General features: G+C 38.8%; 1 protein-coding gene across 1 annotated transcript; it reads left to right on the forward strand.

Annotated features, from left to right (window-relative positions):
- Positions 1 to 16,822, forward strand: TTC5 (tetratricopeptide repeat domain 5). Its single transcript, XM_065940512.1, has 10 exons — positions 1 to 95; positions 3,185 to 3,317; positions 4,228 to 4,439; positions 4,801 to 4,951; positions 6,185 to 6,276; positions 9,066 to 9,122; positions 9,703 to 9,849; positions 10,020 to 10,234; positions 13,358 to 13,502; positions 16,212 to 16,822. Exons 1-10 carry the CDS (start codon positions 45 to 47, stop codon positions 16,329 to 16,331), a joined length of 1,323 nt encoding a protein of 440 aa, XP_065796584.1. The 5' UTR covers positions 1 to 44; the 3' UTR covers positions 16,332 to 16,822.
- Positions 16,823 to 18,744: the final 1,922 nt, after the last annotated feature.

Genomic DNA, 18,744 nt, shown 5'->3' on the forward strand with positions numbered 1-18,744 from the left:
TATGCGTCTCTGTGGTTTTAAGTCGGGGGCGGAGAACCTGGAAAATGATGGCTGTTGAAGAGGAAGAAGTCAAGGAGGTCTTGCAGAAATTGCAGGTGGGGCCATAGATTAAAACACATATCTGCTTTTGTTACTTGGGAAGAAGTAGAGAGCCCAGTTTATGCACTGCCTGCGAATTTCTTGACACATACCCGACGCTACTTGCGTCCCCGTGGTTACTATAACAACTCCCGAAGGTGCAGCCGCAACGGGCTAGACGAGACCCCCCCGGCCAAGCGACAGGCGCAGCCAGTTTTTGTTGAGATCCCGTGGTGCTGACCCGACTGCAGTCAATTTCAGCCCTGTAGGGAAGAGGATTTATTGCTCCTAACTTTATTCATGTACGTTGTTGGGAGGTTGTATTCACCCCTCTCCCCATTCACCCATAACAAATAGCATACACGTGTGTTTGGCAGATCTACAGGAGCTATTACCTATTGCTTGTAGTTTTGATTCCTCCAAAGACCATTTTTTCAGTACTTTAATGCTTTCAAATTGGCAACAATCACAGTAATGGCTTGCACCGCGTGCATTCTGGTTACTCTCCTTAGAATTTAACAGTTTTGATTTCTTTGTGTACTCCACAATTCCAGTTTGGGGTTTAATGCAGAAGGCTCCAGACTCTACTCAGCTCGCAGTTGTGGTACCTGGGACAGTATTGTACTTGGTAGATAGGAGCTAACTAATTGCTTGACTCTTTTCTTTTAATAACGCAAGATTTTTCTTAAATGTCAGAAACTGAGTTTTTTGTATTCTAAGGCAGCCTGAAATGTACTCAGAAACTGAATTTTTGGTATTCTAAGGCAGCCTGAAATGTACTCAGAAACTGAATTTTTGGTATTCTAAGGCAGCCCGAAATGTAAATGTTAGACTTATGACAGGTTTGTAACTTTCTTAAAGGCTTCTACAGCAAAAGTTTAAACATTGATGAGATTTCTTTGTTTCTTTAGTAGATTAGACTAATAACACCTTTTAGAGTGTGAGCTTTACCTCACAGCCGGTTGACTTGGATGTAATTCTTTTCCCTAGTGTGACTGTCTGAAATCAGAGATTCTCAGTCTAGCACTGTATTACATACATTGCGTATGTATGTTTGTATATGTATAGAAAAAACCTGAAAAGGGAAACTAAGCCGTGGTTATCTCTGAGGTTATTGGGATGATCATGAGGAATTTTTTACCCTGCATATTTTACATGTACCTGTTGGAATTTTAACAAAATATATATATTGATTTTTGCCAGGACAAAAGTTATTAAAAATGTTCATTGTAGCAAAACAAACCAACAAAGCCAATTTCTTGTATGTTTTCTATTCTATTACAAATAGAAACAAACAATAAGACCTTCTTTATAATTCTTAATATGTAGCTATGCTGACTGCATGACTAAAGGAAATGGGTTGTAATATTTGTTGAGAGCTGTCTTTTCCTGCTCTTATTTGTGGTACATGCCCTAAGCAGCTAGGTAGAGGATACCTGGGGTATCTTGGGGGTGGGTGGGCAGGGTGCAAGGATGGAATGGGAGAATGGAGTAGAGAGAGGAAAAGGATGGTGGTGTTGCTATTCTTTGGAATGGTGGTAAACTTTATATCATTGTTATAGACATTTTCGGTTAGTAGGAATACATTAAAGGATTTTTCTCAAAGTGTATTTTACAGGTTATTTTTATTAAAGTCATGCAGGGTGCTTGTTAAAATGCAGAATTTTGAGTTCTGCTAGAATCACTAACATCAGAATCTCTGTAGGCTGGGTCCTGGAAATAATACAATAAAACTTGAAAAGCACTGTTACAGAAGGAGATAATCTAACTTCATCATTCTGGGTAGAATTTTAATTTCAAATAAGTACTGTGAAGAAAAGAAGGAGTGTGATTTAACAGTGGGGTGGAGGAGGGAGTTACTTTAGTTTGGGTAGTCAGGGAAACCCTGTCTGAGAAATTGGTGTTTGAACTGAGACCTAAATAATGAAGAGGAATGAGCCATGCAAAGGTCTGGAGAAAGAATGTCCAGGCAGAGGGAACAGCATGTGTGTAGGCAGGATTGAGAATGGATTTTGAGGACCTGGCTTGAATAGTGTAGGACAGTGATAAGAAGTGAAGTCTGTGGCAGGATGAATGGTGGGAGGTCAGATCTTACAGTCTTCTAGGTCTTAATAAGGAGTTGGATTTTATTCTGTCTGCAGTGGGAAACTAGTCTGTGACATGACCTTACCTTTCTGTAAGGCCACTTCAGCTGTAATGAGGAGAATGGGAAAGAGTAGAAGCAGGACGACCAGGTAAGAAGCTATTGAAATAGGTCAGGCAAGTAATGATGCTTATTTAGTTGAGGATACTCATAGTGACTTGGAGACTGGTAGATGGATTTGGGATGTGATGCAGAGGTATTTGGTAAGACTCGGTGGGATTGGATTATACCTTTTTACTGCTGTTTTGTTTTAGGAAAGAATAGATAATGGAAAAGCTTTGATTGATGTCCCAGGAAGACTCAAACAGAGATATTTAAAGAGGAAGGAGAACATTTACTTGGAAAGAATGCAAATGAGCCAGAGGATGACTTGACAAAAACTAAACAAACAAAAAACACAAATATCTAAAGAAAAAAAAACCCTGCAAAAATACAAAATTTATCAAGCTTAAATTGGCCTGTTTGTTGTACAGAATGGCTCTCACGTGTTTGTCATATTCACAAATGTCACATATTTTCAGATATCGGCATAGGAGAAATCAGGGGTAAGGGATTATTATTGTTAGGAAGTCCAGTTTTAAGGGTAAATTTCAAAGTTTTATACTTTAGGGACCAATACTAGATAGGATGATCTTATTAACTTTGTTTTATCTCAAGGTGCAAAGCATTTCCTCTTTCCTGACTAAGGTATGTGAAGTGCTTAATCATATTGGAAGCTCTGCTGGGTCTAAGAGGAGAGACTGTCATCATGGTACAGATTGACTTGAGATAGTGTGAGAGCGGGCTGAACAACTTTCCTTCCTTATCTGCAACCTGCCTCTTGTGTCATTCCTAGGCGAGGTAGAGGATCGGCATTTCTAGGCCAAAAGTTGGTATGGCTAGCCAGTCTCAAAGTTTACTTGTCTGATATCCTCTCCACTAATGGAGCCCATTCTTATAATGGTCTCATTTTTATATTTCTAGGAACTGGTGGACCAGCTGTATTCATTTCGAGAGTGCTATTTCGAGACACATAGTGTTGAGCATGCAGGGAGGAAGCAACAAGATGTGCGGGAAGAGATGGAGAAGACCCTGCAGCAGATGGAGGAAGCAGCGGGTATGAGTCCCAAAAGAACACACAACCCGCTGTGTTTCATTGAAATGAGGTGGAACTTTGCTCTTTCTGTAGACTCTTTTGGTATCCTGTTTATGGCTGCTACAAGTTAGTACAACAGAATATTTCTTCTAAGGGTGCCTGTGCAGGATGGCAGCCTTTCCATTCCCTAAACTCCATTTCCAAATGCTGTGAAATGAAAAAGAGCATACTTATTGCTTGGTTACTGTTGCAGTAATCTTCTTAACTGACCTTTCTGCCTCTTAATTTCTTTTACTTCCAAATCTACTTAAATAATGACCATGGCCATTATCTTTCTAAATAATTGCTTCATGAATTTAATCTCATCTCTTGTCTGTGTCTTCAAAGATTCCTACTCTAGACTGGTTGTGGTCTAAACCAGTCCTTTGTTATTCAAGCCTTCATTGTCTAACTTTTTTTCCCCTACCCTTCTCTCTGACTACCTAGTTACAGAGGAGCTTTTTGTTTCATTCAGGTTGAACCATCCATCCTCCCATGAACATGGCACATGTATTTCTCCTTTCTGGTTCTTTGTCTTTGTTTACATCATTTTTCTCTCTGGAGTGTCTTGTCTTTTCTCCTTTTCACTTTGTAAAGTCCATTCATTGGGTGTATGCCGTATGCTCTTTTTCATTGTGTTTTAATTATCCATGGATAGACATTGTCTTCTCCACTAGATTGTAAGCCTCTCAAAGGTAGGGGTAATGCTTTCTTTGTTACCTTGTTTTCTAACATAATAGTCTGCATGTGGTAGGTTTTCAATAAATTGTTTGTTCATGAAGATTTTCCTTAGTTATTTGATTGCTAGAACTGGCATAGGGATTCCTTGAAAGTACCCTGGTCTCACCTGTAAAACCATCTGGGTTTCCTTTATCTTTTCCCTTCATCCTAGGTTCTGTCCAGGGCAATGCACAGGTTCTGATGCTGACTGGGAAGGCACTGAATGTGACCCCTGACTATAGCCCCAAGGCTGAGGAGCTTCTGTCAAAGGCTGTGAAGCTGGAGCCCAAGCTGGTAGAAGCCTGGAATCAGCTGGGTGAGGTGTATTGGAAGAAAGGGGATGTTGCAGCCGCCCATACGTGCTTCTCAGGAGCCCTCACCCATGTGAGCTGCCCTCTCTGCCCTCAGAAAACACAGATGGGGATTTCTGTGGGATTTCTCTGGTTTTGTAAATTTCCTTAGGCTACGAATACCAGAGTAGAACTGCGTGGGAACTAGGAGGACAAAATCAGAAGAGGGGAGAGAGGATAGGGGAGCAGACTTGGATGAGGAAGAAGATGATGGGACCAGGTTCAGAGGTAGTTGAGAAGTGAAGAAAAGTAACCAAGTTGATCCTTGTAGATGGGAGTCTTAGATATAGATGGCAGTAAGAATTAAGGTGAAAAATTAGAAGCCTGAAATAAAATAGATCTGGAAAGGAGAAATAGAACCATGAAGGTTAAGTCTGTGACTTCTCCACTTGCAGTGCAAGAACAAAGTCTCCCTTCAAAACCTGTCAATGGTGCTTCGCCAGCTGCGGACCGACTCCGGAGATGAACATTCTCGCCACGTCATGGACAGTGTCCGACAGGCTAAGTTGGCTGTGCAGATGGACATCCTTGATGGCCGCTCCTGGTGTGAGTGCTTTCAAAAGATCTCCAGCAGGTTTCTAGAGCAGTGGTTCTCAACCGTGGCTGCACACCAGGATCATCTGGAGCCCATCTGTTGAGTCTGACTCTTAAGTGTGAAGCCAGGGCATCTTTGCTTTGAAGGAGCCCGAAAGGTATTTTGATGAACCACTATTCTAGTACCTCTTGGACCTATCCATGGAAAAGATGAGGCTTATGTTTCCCTATAAGCAAAGCAGAGCTTTTGTGTAGTGTCCTGTTGTGTCTCTTTTGGGTTTGGGTTTGCCTCTTTATCCCAGAGGAATTTTGGGTATACCCTGAGTATAGTGTCATCATTGGTTTGTTTCAGATGTGGGGCCTTTCATACAGACTTTGGAGGGTGACCAAAATAGTTATCCTTAACACTTGGGCTCTGAGATGATCCATCACTGTGTTTCTCAGTTTTTTTCTTTGCCCTCCCACCCTCACTTAGGAGGCACAGGATGGCTAGAGTTGGTTGGAGTTGGATATTTCCCTTCTTCCATGTAGAAAGCTGGAGCTAGCCAGAGTTGGTTATTTCCCTTCCTTAGGTCAGTTACCTTATAATACCTTAGCAGGTTAGGCTCTGGTTAACTAATTTCTCCTGAGGGCACTTGTCAAGAATGGAGTGTTCAGAAGTTCCCTGGTGGCCTAGTGGTTAGGATCCCAGGCTTTTACGGCTGTGGCCCAGGTTCAGTCCCTAGTTGGGGAACTGAGATCCCTCAAGCCACATAGTGTGGCCAAAAAAACTCAAGCAAACAACAACAAAAAGCATGGTGTGCTCTGGCATATTTCAAAAAAGTTTCTTTGTCCCCTGCCTCTGCTAGAAGTATGAAGGTATTCTTTGATATTTGCTATGGGAATCTGGTTGAGTTCTTGGAGGTAAATCTTACAATATTGTTGGGGGTCCCTTATGACTGGTACCCCTGGAGTTTTTAACTCCCAGGCTTGTCCACAGTGAGGCTCCAGAATTCATCAATTTCAGTTTTTCCTACCCCAGCAGTGTTGGTGTGGTAGCTCCTGAGTTTCTGCTAAGCAATAACTCCCTGTATTCACCTCTGTCTATCTGATTTTGGAGCAGTGGTTTGCCCGTAATGTCCCCTTTATTATGCATCCAAGAGAAGTTGTGGATTTTTTAGCCTGTTCAGCTTTTTACTTGTTAGAATAGAGTGGTGACTTTAAGCTCCTTACACGCAGAACCAGAAATCTGTATTTCTCTTTCAGATATTCTGGGGAATGCCTACCTTTCTCTCTACTTCAATACTGGCCAGAACCCTAAGATCTCCCAGCAAGCCCTCAGTGCTTATGCCCAAGCAGTAAGTATTTATGGTCACCCAGTCTGGATATGTAGAGGCAGCAACAGAGGCAAAAAGTTTGTTCAGTCTTCTTTGTGGCATTTTAGCCAGCAGCATGGGGAGTGTTTGCTGGCATCTGATGAGTGTGGTTTTGTGAAGCCAGTCCTGCAGAGGTGAGGTATTTCTTCCTATAACTTGAGTGTTAGCAATCGCTTGCAGAGTGTGCCTCAGTGCGAGGTAGCTATTTGAGCTGTCTAGATTTATTTATTTATTTTTTAGATTTCTTATATAGGCATGTGTAACCAAATCACAGAGCCCATCCCAATATGTTCATTTTTTTGAATGGGAAAAAAAGTATATGTTAAAATAACATTTATTAACATATATACATATTTTTTAAAAAAATTAAAACTCTGTTACATAAGTATAAATTAAACAGTAAACCAGGTTAACCATTAAATAGTATGAATTTGGATTTCCCACAGGCTAAAATAGAAAATAGCACGTAATCCATTCTACATTATATCCTAGGGATTAATTCACTGGAGCTTATGCTTTGCCTTAGGTTTTCAGGCTGTTTATATTAATATCCACTTGTAGGGGGCTCTCCTTCAGGCTTTGAGTGCATGAATGTTCATGGTTAACAAAGTTTACATTGGCCTCCTGAGTACTTTTTATTTAGACTTTGTATTCACCTTCTTTTGTTTTCTCTTGATATAGAGACTTGCTTTTTAACTTACTGTTATTTTGTTCTGAGTGGCAGAATAAGGAATATAGCTCCCTGATGTTCATGTTTGCAGTTTAGAGACTGTTCTTTTTTCTGTTCTTTTTTACCATCCCACAGAAAGTTTATATTTCACAAAACTGAATTGTGAAACACAGATAACCATTTTTAATAAGCACAGTCAAATTTTTAATCACAGAATGTCTCCAAGAATTATAGCTTTAAAATATACAACCAATTTTTATATTTCAAAAATATCTCAACTCAAATAAGTTAATTTCTTAAAAAGTACATTTCTCACACTATTTGTTTGGCTTTGCCCTGGTGTAAAGTCACTCTGGTGCAGCCACACCCAGAAGCTGTGGGGACAGATGTGTACACCATGCTCTTTCTGTCTCCTCTGTACTGGTGACTGCAGCTCCCCTGGTAGGGCTCACGCTCATGACAGAGGAACATGCAGTAATAAGTTGGCTTTTTAAAAAATGACAGAGACGACTTCCTCACACACTGCTTCTCTCTGTAGTCTTTTTTTTTTCCCCCCTTTATTTTTATTAGTTGGAGGCTAATTAAAATATTGTAGTGGTTTTTGCCATACACTGACATGAATCAGCCATGGATTTACATGTGTTCCCCATCCCGATCCCCCCTCCCACCTCTCTCCCCATCCCATCCCTCTGGGTCTTCCCAGTGCACCAGCCCCGAGGACTTGTCTCATGCATCCAGCCTGGACTGGCGATCTGTTTCACACTTGATAATATTACACGTTTCAATGCTATTCTCTCAGATCATCCCACCCTCACCTTCTCCCACAGAGTCCAAAAGTCTGTTCTATACATCTGTGTCTCTTTTTCTGTCTTGCATATAGGGTTATCATTACCATCTTTCTAAATTCCATATATATGCATTAGTATACTGTATTAGTGTTTATCTTTCTGGCTTACTTCACTGTATAATGGGCTCCAATTTCATCCATCTCATTAGAACTGATTCAAATATATTCTCTTTAATGGCTGAGTAATATTCCATTGTGAATATGTACCACAGCTTTCTTATCCATTCGTCTGCTGATGGGCGTCTAGGTTGCTTCCATGTCACTGTAGTCTTAACAGTGACATTTAACTCAACCCAACCTGTGTAGTCAGCAGGTTTGGTTTTTATTCAATCAGGGAACTTTTTAGGCAGAAGTATTTTGTTTTACTCTGATTTCTTAATCTGGTAACTGCTTACACTTTAGGGTATAATATGATGTACTTCTTTAAAATTTTATATTTGGCTTCTGCTAAATAATTGCTTTTAACTCTTAATTTCTTCATCAGACCTACCATTTTAAACATATTTGAACCAGTCATTTAAATAATTTTAATTCATGTTGTCTGTGCTTTTGCAGTGTGCCAGGCAGTGAATAGAATAAAAAAAAATAAAGTGATCAAAGCCACGAAGATAGCTGCAGATACGTTTGTCTGTACTGCCATATGGTTTCTGGCCATCTATTTTAAAGTAGCAAATCAGAATTTGGCTTTCTCTGTGTGTTTTAAGGGGGCTTAGATGTAGTAACATGATTCTGTTTGTGTCTGAAGCTGGACTCATGGTCAGAGGAAATGCGTTAAATCAGCATCATTTGTTTTTCTAGATTTTCTTCATTTATATTAACATCTCATTAAAATTTTTTATCAGATATTAGTCACATATTGCTTCTATCTTTATACTATTACATGGGTAAATTATAATCATATAATAGTTCCATGCATATACATATACATATTATATGTACACATATACATATATATGTATATGTATATGTACATATACATATAATGTATATATACATAATAGTTCCATGCATATACACATACATATTATATAATAATAGTTCCATGCATATACAAAGCCCTTACATCCTTGAAGTTTCAGGGACTGTGTAATATGTTCCACACAAGAATTTACTGTATAATAGTATGGGTATAGGAAACAATTTGACAAGCAAAAACTTAAATTTTTCCAAGGAGAGGAGGTTTAGGACATGTTGTGTATGGCCATCCTTAAGACTGAGACAGGAGCCACTGATGGTCTTCTTATTCCACTATAGGAGAAGGTTGACAGGACAGCTTCCAGCAATCCTGATCTTCATCTGAACAGGGCAACGGTAAAAAGAAATTATCATTTATATTGGGGAGTGGTCATCTGAAAGTCAAATGCATAAGCTATTTAGGTCTTAGCCTGTGAGGATAACTGAGTATTCATAGGGACAAAGTTGAGTACTAACTGCTAGAAGAAAGCCAAATTATTTCTGGGAAAAGCTTGCTTAGTTTGACTAAAGTATCTGGGGGGAAAGGAAAGGGGGCTGAGTTGGTGGGAGGGTGAATAGAGGATGATGGGGCACAGTTTACAAGACTTTCCTGAAATGTTCATTATAAACATAAAAATGGAATCACCCAGTGTATGCAACTTAACTGTTTTAGAGTTTGGCAGTTGGCTTCTTTGAAATGATTTCACTTTTGAGGTTGTGATCACCTTGGCCAGGAAAAAGGATATAGGGTGTTACCAGCTCTTCATGCAGTTCATTTGTAGAACAGGAAAACAACTGGGAGTGTTTGTAGAGTAGGAAAACAGTTTGGAACAGGAAAACAGTTTATTTCTCTAGATTCCTAGCCCACTGTGCTGGCCCACTTCTGCATAGTTTGTGTTAAACATAATTCGGAGGGTTTTTGTTACTTCTTGTGCAGTTACATAAATATGAGGAGAATTATGGTGAGGCCCTGGAGGGCTTCTCTCGGGCTGCAGCACTGGACCCTGCCTGGCCAGAGCCCTGGCAACGAGAGCAACATCTCCTGGATTTCCTGACTAGATTAACCAGCCTCCTTGAGAGCAAGGTAAAGATGTCTAAAGATTGAACCCTACTTTTTTATTCTACCGTAGGTCAATAAAACAGTAGACCTCGGTAGTAGTGACCCTATAGAGGTGGGTAGGTGGTGGGGAGGACTAGACTCTCAAGGAGGGTGATTTGTTTCCAGCTTCTTACCTGTTTCCTTTTCCTTTGCAGGGAAAGGTGAAGACCAAAAAGTTACAGAGCATGCTGGGGAACTTGCGCCCAGCCCACCTAGGCCCTTGTGGTGATGGGCGCTATCAGTCAGCCGCGGGGCAGAAGGTGACTCTGGAGCGCAAGCCCCTGAGTGCTCTGCAGCCTGGTGTAAATAGTGGAGCTGTGGTCCTGGGAAAGGTGGTGTTCAGCCTTACCACGGAGGAGAAAGTCCCCTTGTGAGTTTCTCTTGCCTTTTCTCTTTTTTATCCTTTTAGGTTAGTTGCTCTCATTTCCTGGCCTTTCTCTGAAACTTGAAGATAATCATTAGTGGTCAGAGATCAGTGAATTCTCTTTACCTTCTGTGACTGTCCCAAGAGACATTGTATTATCTAAGTAATGTCTGACAGCCTCTCTGTAGATTCTGTTACCACCCATTTTTTCCCTGAGTTTGGTGTTCTGTTGACTATTACATCTGAAGCTGAAATTTGACAGCTACATTTTTTGTATAAGATAGGAAATCTTTTTATAAGATGGAAACCTTAAAATTCTACCTCTTTGTGTTTTCATGATCATAGAAGTAGAAGGAGAAAGAATTCTAAATCCTGTTTGGACTTAGGTATGCCTAAGCAGTTCTGGAAGGTGAGCTTTGAGTTTGAATTTAAGGCCTGTTGGAGAGATTCTCTCAGATGTTATTCCACATCTGAATATTGAGCAACATTTGTTATTGAGCATCTGCTATATGTGTTGTTGGGAGTTAAAAAAAATGTAACACAGCCAAGTGAAGGGTTCTTATAGTTGAGCAGAGGAAATGAGTTAAGAATATTCATTTAGAAAATTTTAACTTTTGAAAAATGAGGGTTCAGTCAGTGCCATCATTCCTTGGTCCTTTGCTCACTTCCCAATCCCTGATTGACTGGTTTCCTTTTTCTGTTTTCTGCTGAAACGCTTTTGTTTCTGGGCTCACCAGTGTTTGATCCAGTAGCTTCTATTACATGGCTCCTCAGCATTCTGACTTCTCTGTCACTATTGCCTTTCAAATTCCTTCTGCTTCATTCAAACTAAAATACAGCTCCCACTGTATGCCTGATTTTCCTCCATGGCATTTTCGTGGTGTACGTGTTTGAAGAATTGAAGAACAGGAAAATAGTTGAGAAACGTTTAGTTACTATAGCAGACCTTAGAGTTAAGAGGAATGAGGAAGAAGTATAAGCGAAGGTAGGTTTAGGGGCCCTGGAACAAATATTTTGCTACTCTTTGGTTTCTCTTTTTCTGCCTAATTTCTAAATGTTAAGTTCGAGGTAGACTGTTTTTCTTTCTTTCCTCTTTCTCTGCCAGGATGGCAAATAGATGCCAACTTTGATCACTTGGCAGTGGCTGTATGGCTTACTGTTTAGAAGCATTCTGAGGCTTTTTCACCAGGAGAGGATGCTGTGCTTGATTGCAGTGTTTACTGTGAATTCGAGCGTGCCAAGTGAGCTTGAGCACTGATTCCTCACTGTTTCATTTATAGGTCATTCTCATTTGGTGATATCATATAAACCCAAGGCTTTGGCTGCCTCCTCTGTGCTCACAGGTCCAGCTCCAGCCCAAGCCTCAATTCCAAGTTTTGGATTCCTGTATTTACTTGCCTCTGGGCTTTGATAAAATCTCTAACTCATTATGTTCAAAATTACTTATGTCATCTTTCTCTGTCAATTTGCTTTACCTCCCTGAATTCTTTGTCAATCAATGGTATTACCTCTAGTCAGTCACTTAATTAAGACTTCTGGAAGTTGTTATAAACTTCTCCATTCTCTTACCTTGAGGCAACTCCAAGACTAATAGATATACCTTTTAGTCCCTACTTCTTTGTGTCTGCTAATTTAATTCAGCCTCAGTACTTCTCCAGACAAGTCTCCCTATTCTCTGTTTTCCCTCCAGTGTTCCACATTGCGGAGAAATATGCCCCAGATACAGATTTGACCATTGCTATTTCTTATTTAAAATCTCTTACTGGTATTGTGTAACTTTTGGGATAAAATTTTAACTCCTTAGTTTAACACACAAAGTCCTTTTTGATTTTTTCCCTGTCTACTGTCTTCTGTCATTTTTCCTCTTGTACATTTTATTCCAATTTTAGGATTATTTTGTAGGTTTCAGAACAGTCATTTTCATGCCTCTGTGTCTTTATACACAATTATTGACCTGGATAATCTTTTTGCTGCTTCTTGATATAGATTACATTTTTTCCCCCAACACTCTATTATAAAATTTTTCAAACATACAGCAAAATTGAAAGAATTTTACAGTGAACATTTGTGTACTTATATTGTACTATTCATATTTTATTATATTTAGTTTATCACATATCTGTCTATTCCCTTATTCATCTGTTGATATCTTATTTTTGGTGCATTTCAAAGTAATTGTAAACATTAGTATGCATTCAGCATGCAATCATTAGAGTTCAGTATTTGTTTATAGTTTTCTTTTTATGTAAAATTTGCATACAATGAAATGTGAAAATCTTGGTTTACATTCCTAAGTTTTGACAAATGGATATTTTCATATAACCCGGATGCCTATAGAGAACAATACTGCCACCTCAGCAAGTTCTCTCATGTTCCTTTCTTGTCAAGCCCTATTCCCTTCCCTGTAGAGGTTTTTATTTCCACTGAGGATTAATTTTCCTGTTTTAACCCGGGTAGTTTTTCATTCCTTAAGATTCAGTTTGAGGGTCTCGTCTAAATGGAAACCTTCCTGGCTTTCCATTGATTTAGACATTTCTCCTCTGGGCCCCCACAGCCCAACCTTTGACTTCACTGAATTCAACACAAGAAAAGAGCTATTCTGGAACCTTTTGCAGTTGTATTGTAAGTGATGGTTTAATTGTCTGACATCCACTAGACTAATAAAGTCACTTATAGCTGGATTGATGTCTCACTGCTAAGCACAGTGGCTGACACCAGATAGGTATTCAGTGAAAGTTTGTGGAATTAAGTAAATTGACAGTGATGGTTAGAGAGTTTGATATTGTGATAGTTAAATTGGTAGAGCAGGAATACTGTTCTGCTGTAACATTTTGAGCTCATTCATTATTAATATTCGTTGAAGGCTTCAGTGTGCCTGTTTCCCAGGTTCTTGGGAAAGTGACAGATTGATGAGTCTTATAGATGTTTTTTAAAGACATCTAAAACAAATGAGCCCTCAGGTGTACATAGTGAATGTTGGTACCTGCTGTAGGATTTCTAAGGAAGTAACTATGAAAGCATTTGTTTATTTTGCTGGTATTATTAAAATCACTGTTTCTGCTTTTCTTTGCTGCTCACTCCTTTTTTTCCCACCCTGTCCCTCCCTCTTAACCCATCTAAACCTGGCAGTACATTTGGCCTGGTAGATTCAGACGGACCTTGCTATGCAGTTATGGTGTATAATATGGTGCAGAGCTGGGGAGTACTCATTGGGGACTCTGTAGCCATCCCTGAGCCTAACCTTCGTCTTCACCGAATTCAGCACAAGGGAAAGGTGAGTGATGGCTAGGATTCTTTCTTAGCTCATAGGCTCTGAAAGTGGGACTAAGTTTACCTCTTATAAAAAATATATATGTAAGGTAATGCAATATGTGTGTGTATGTGTGGTATGATATCCTATATCTACACACATATATGTAATTATTTTTTACTAAAAGCTAGATTTTTTTTTTTTTTAACTAAAAAACTTCTGGTAAACAAAGAGAATTTTAAAAATGGACTGAACAGAGAAAGAAAATTATGATATCACATGTGGAATCTGAAAAAACTGTACTTGTGAAAACAGTAGATGGTGGAATTGGGGAGGTTTTGTTTAAGGATACAAGCTTGCAACCAGTAGATAAATAAGTTCTGGAGACCTAATGCATAGCATACTGATTATAGACAACAATATGGCATTATAAACTTCAAAGTTGCCAAGAGATTAGATCTTAATTGTTCCCACCATAAAAAAGAAATGGTAATTATGTGACATGGTAGAAGTGTTAGCTGATACAGTGGTGGTAATCACATTGCAGTATATAAATATATCAAATTAACACATTGCATTGTATACCTTCCACTTACATAATGTTATATGCCAATTATTTCAATAAAAATAAAATTTAAAAAATAGACTGAAATATTCTCATTCATAAGTTATTGCTGTTAACAGTTTGGTATGTAAACCTGTAGTCTCTTCTTTTCATGAAAATATATACACATTTGTATGTATATTTTAAATTATGAGTGGAATATTATATGCAAATGTTTGTGAACATTTCCTTTGGCTTTCCATATTCTACAACTTTGTTTTGAGTTAAGACAGAGGAGCTGATGATGATGAGGATAGTAAAAATTTACTGAACACTTAACTGACTCTAGACACTCTGTTTAGAGTTTTACTGCCTGCTCTGGCTCATTTAATCCTTATAAAACTCTACAAGAGCAGGTGCTGAACCAGTTTTTCAAACAGTTTCGATCTAGGGTCAGCAAATTATGGCTGATTGACCAAAGCTGGCTCACTGCCTGTTTCTATGTGACTTGTGAGCCCAAAATGGTTTCTATATGTTTAAATGAAAACAATGGAAATAATAATAATTTATGGTACGTGAAAATTACAGGAAATTAAAATTTCAGTGTTTGTAATTAAATTTTTTTGAAACAAAATATACTCATTTATTTACTGTTATCTGTGGCTACTTTGGGGATTTCCCAAGTGGCTCAGTGGTTAAAGAATCTGCCTGCCAGTGCAGGAAATGGAGGAGTTTCAGTTTGATCCCTGAGTTTGGAAGATCCCCTGGAGGAGGGCATGGCAACCCACTCCAGTATTCTTGCCAGGGAAATCCCATGGACAGAGGAGCCTGGTGGGCTACAGTCCGTGGGGTCACAGAGTCAGACACGACTGAGCATGCATGTGACAGTGGCAGTGTTGGACAGCTTTGGGACAGAGACCATATGACCCACAAAGCCTAAAATATTTACTAGTTGACTTTTTACAAAAAAATTTGCTGATCCCAGATGTAGATTATTTATAATTTTTCTTTGTTCTAAAAGTACTGTAGTAAATATTTTTATTTATATCTGCTCATATCCATGATTATTATATAAGTTTAATTAATTGACTAAAGAAATAAAGTGAGTTTCTAAGGTAAAATCTTAGTTTCAAAGCTTATGCTGTTTATGACTTTTGATATATACTGCCAAACTAGTTTTTGGAAGGTTCTACCAGTTAATACCAACAGTGAATGTAGTTATATTTCTTTGCACTTATGTGTAGAAATCTTTGAAAAACTATTTGCTGATTTTTCATGAAAAGGATAGCATCAGTATTCTTTGGCTTTGGTTTCTTGATTATTGGTGAGGTTTAAAATTGTATTAATATGTTTATTGACTATAATCCTTTATAAATTTTTTTTTTTGGGAGGATCACTTGCTCAGGATGTTTCAAAAAATTGCTCTATGAGAATCTCTTTACTTTGACTTAAAAAAACCTCCTTTACACTCCAAGTAGAACAGTATATTTTGGATAAAGATCTTTTAGCAACATGTTTTACAACTTAAAGTACATTTGAACTGATAAAGTGAGCTGATATCTTCTGTTATTAGGAGAATGTTTAAAACCTACCTCTGTTAATTCCTCCTTATATAAAAGAAGTCAATCTATATTTGGCAGACTAATTTATAGCCTAACAAACACTTGATTTAAGAGTTCCTTGGACTTTGCATTGGCTCTGGATTGACCACTGTGTGTATTTAGTTATAATTGTTGATAAACACTGTGGAAAGGGCAGATTTTGTAGAGCCAGTGGGACTCGTTTTGTTGGGCATTGCCAGGATCCTATCCTTTTTGAATTAGAGAATTGTCCACCCCCCCTTTTTAAAAAAATTTTTATTGGAGTATAATTGGTTTACAATGCTGTGTTAGTTTTGGGTGTACAGCAAAGTGTATCAGTTATATATGTACATATATCCACTTGTTCCCTTCTTGTAATGACACTACTGGCAATCTGCCTGCCCCAGATATTCCTTTTGAGGATTGAAAACTTTGGGAAAATTGCATACCCTATGTAAGCTCATGTTTGTTTAATGTGAGATGGAGATAAGGGGTGTATCTACTGAAGAAGGTAGAAAGGAGGGGAAGAAAGTCAAGATGGTGTACCCCTGTGCTGGAGTTTCTTCCATCCTAGGATCTGTAATTAGTCTCTATATTTGTCTTTTCCAGGACTATTCCTTTTCCAGTGTTCGTGTGGAGACGCCCCTCCTGCTGGTGGTGAATGGGAAGCCTCAGGGCTCCAGCAGCCAGGCTGCTGCCACGGTTGCCTCGAGGCCACAGTGTGAATGACCCTCCTGGGATTGCATGCTAAAGAGAGTGGAGACCAGGAGATAAGCTCAAGGGCACTCAGCGGCTCCATCAGCCACTTCGAGTAGCGCAGCTGGAATTGGGGGGATGTTTTAGATGACAACTCTCCTTCCTCTGCCCTGGAAGACAGTTGTGTCTTCTATTACGTTTCAACTCTCTGGGGCCACACATGTTCCTGATATATCTCTCCTGCCTCTTTCATTGCTCTTCTATGTTTTGGCAAAGAGCGTGGAATTGGTGGAAGGGTTGGGACCTTGCCATGGGATAGAGTCCCCAAGGTTCTCCTTCTTGCCTCCTTCCTGAGCCTCATGTGTATATATCATTTCAGTATTTATTGCTAAGGGAGGGGGCTTAATTTTTTTAATGACTTAGTTTTTGAGCAATTTTTATTTTATTTTTATTTTCAAATTTAGGTCCTTCCCCTTCTTTGGGGGTGGAACAGAATTAAATTTGTTTGGAAAAAAATACTGTGTAGTTTGGCTTGTTTCATTCTCTCCAGGCTTGAATTCTTGGTTTTAGGATCACTTCAATCCATTAGAGCAATACCCTCCCCCACTTTTTTCTTTATACAAAATAGTTTATTTTTCTTTCAGTTAAAAGAAATCTGGCAATAGGCAGCTCAGGGCAAGAATGGCAGTTCCATGAAGTCCTTGTGAACCAGCTTTCTTCCATTTCCCTGTTCTGTCATCCTCAGGAGTGGTCCTTATCATGTCCAACATGACAGCAGAACTGTTCTAACAGTGTTATTAGGCTGAAAGATGAGAGAGTTAGATGTTCAGTTCCTTTAGGTTCTAGTGATATATTTTATAATAGTTTTTCTTGATATCCATGTGGGAAAATAGGGAAATATGAGGGAGGATTATTAACCAGCTGAATGGTTACATCCAGAGAGTTCATTAATGGATACAGATTAATTTGGAAGACTTGTAGTGCTGTGCCTCAGGTCTTTGTCCTTGCTCCTTGAATATCATTGACGACTCATTCAGTTTATGAAGAATGTAAAATATGGAGAAGTCCCTAGAGAATGGATGATAGAATAAATGTCAGTCTATCTTAAGAAGTTGTAAGGGCTGAATCTAAAATAAAAATTTAAAGTCCATTCTTTTGGTCCAAAAAGGGCAATTTTCAACATCATGTATGAAAAATTACTCAGAATTTCAGTAGATAAGATAAAGTCAGTAGGAGTAACTAGTATGGTATAGTTGCAAAACACTTTTTTTTAAAAGACTATACGAATGAGAATATACTATACTTTCTCTGCTAGACAGAAAGTTTTTAATACGTTGTCTGGCAGACCACATGTGGAGCCTTGTATCCAGTTCTCATTGTTGATTGTGAGGTGTATTGTCATGAAACAGTGATCAGGAACTTGAGGGAATGTAAAATATCTTGAGAAACGGTTGAAGGATTGGGAAGGAGGAGGTTGGTAAGATGTGTATGTTAAAGTCAGTAGAGGAGATCCATTTGTTGTTTAGTTGCTAAGTTGTGTCCGACTCTTCCGTGATCCCATGGCCTGTAGCCGCTCTGCTCCTCTATGTATCTTCCAGGCAAGAATGCTGAAGTGGGTTGCCACTTCCTTCTCCAGGGGATCTTCCTGACCCAAGGATTGAACCCATGTCTCCTACGTCTCCTGCATTGCAGGTGTATTCTTTACCTAGTGAGCCATCTGGGAAGAGAGGAGATCCAATAACTGCCCCTTTTATTCAAGTCCTGAGACAAGGTGACATATTTGTGTTGGGCCAGACAATAGAAAGATGGCCAGTAGGTGATAGAAGTGGAACTTAAAAGATTTAATGATGAAATAAATGTACAGTTGAGTATACAAAATATATATGTACAGTTTAAAGAGTAATTAGAAATGTCCACTCATGATCTCATCTGGTTTTTACAGATAAATATCTCATTGTTTGATTATGCCACAATGTATTCATTCTATTGTTAAAGGATATTGGATTTCTTTCTTTTTCTTTTTTGCTATTAAGGCAGTACATTATTAGTATTCTTTATGTGTCCTGATGAGTAAGTACAAGAATTTCTTTTATAGCAATGATTCTCAAAGAGTTCTGATGCATACCAATATGTGAGAACCATTGTTTCAGAGTACTGGCACAAGGGTAGAATTGCTGGATCATGGAGTTACATGTACTCAGCTTTTTTTGAGAAATATCAAATGTTTTCAAAGTGGTTATACCAGTTTATATCTCTGCTGGAAGTGGATGAAGTTCCTAATGAGTCTTCTGCATTCCCATTTCTGTTTGGTTCCCTCGTTATGTTTTAGGGTTCACAAATATAGGAAATTTGAATATTTCCCTGTGGCCTTAATGTGCATTTCTCTCACTATTAATGGCTTTGAGCATCCTTTCATATACTTTTTCATGGTAAAATGCCTATTTGT

The sequence above is a fragment of the Muntiacus reevesi genome, chromosome 7 (genome assembly GCF_963930625.1).
Source record: "Muntiacus reevesi chromosome 7, mMunRee1.1, whole genome shotgun sequence".
NCBI classification, from domain to species: domain Eukaryota; kingdom Metazoa; phylum Chordata; class Mammalia; order Artiodactyla; family Cervidae; genus Muntiacus; species Muntiacus reevesi.

Bases quoted from the DNA above. Each gene is read 5' to 3' on its own strand.
- TTC5 (XM_065940512.1), top strand. From the start codon at position 45: ATGATGGCTGTTGAAGAGGAAGAAGTCAAGGAGGTCTTGCAGAAATTG. The intron at 3,318-4,227 runs GTATGAGTCCCA...CCTTCATCCTAG, and splicing joins GCAGATGGAGGAAGCAGCGG to GTTCTGTCCAGGGCAATGCA. The intron at 9,123-9,702 runs GTAAAAAGAAAT...CTTCTTGTGCAG, and splicing joins TTCATCTGAACAGGGCAACG to TTACATAAATATGAGGAGAA.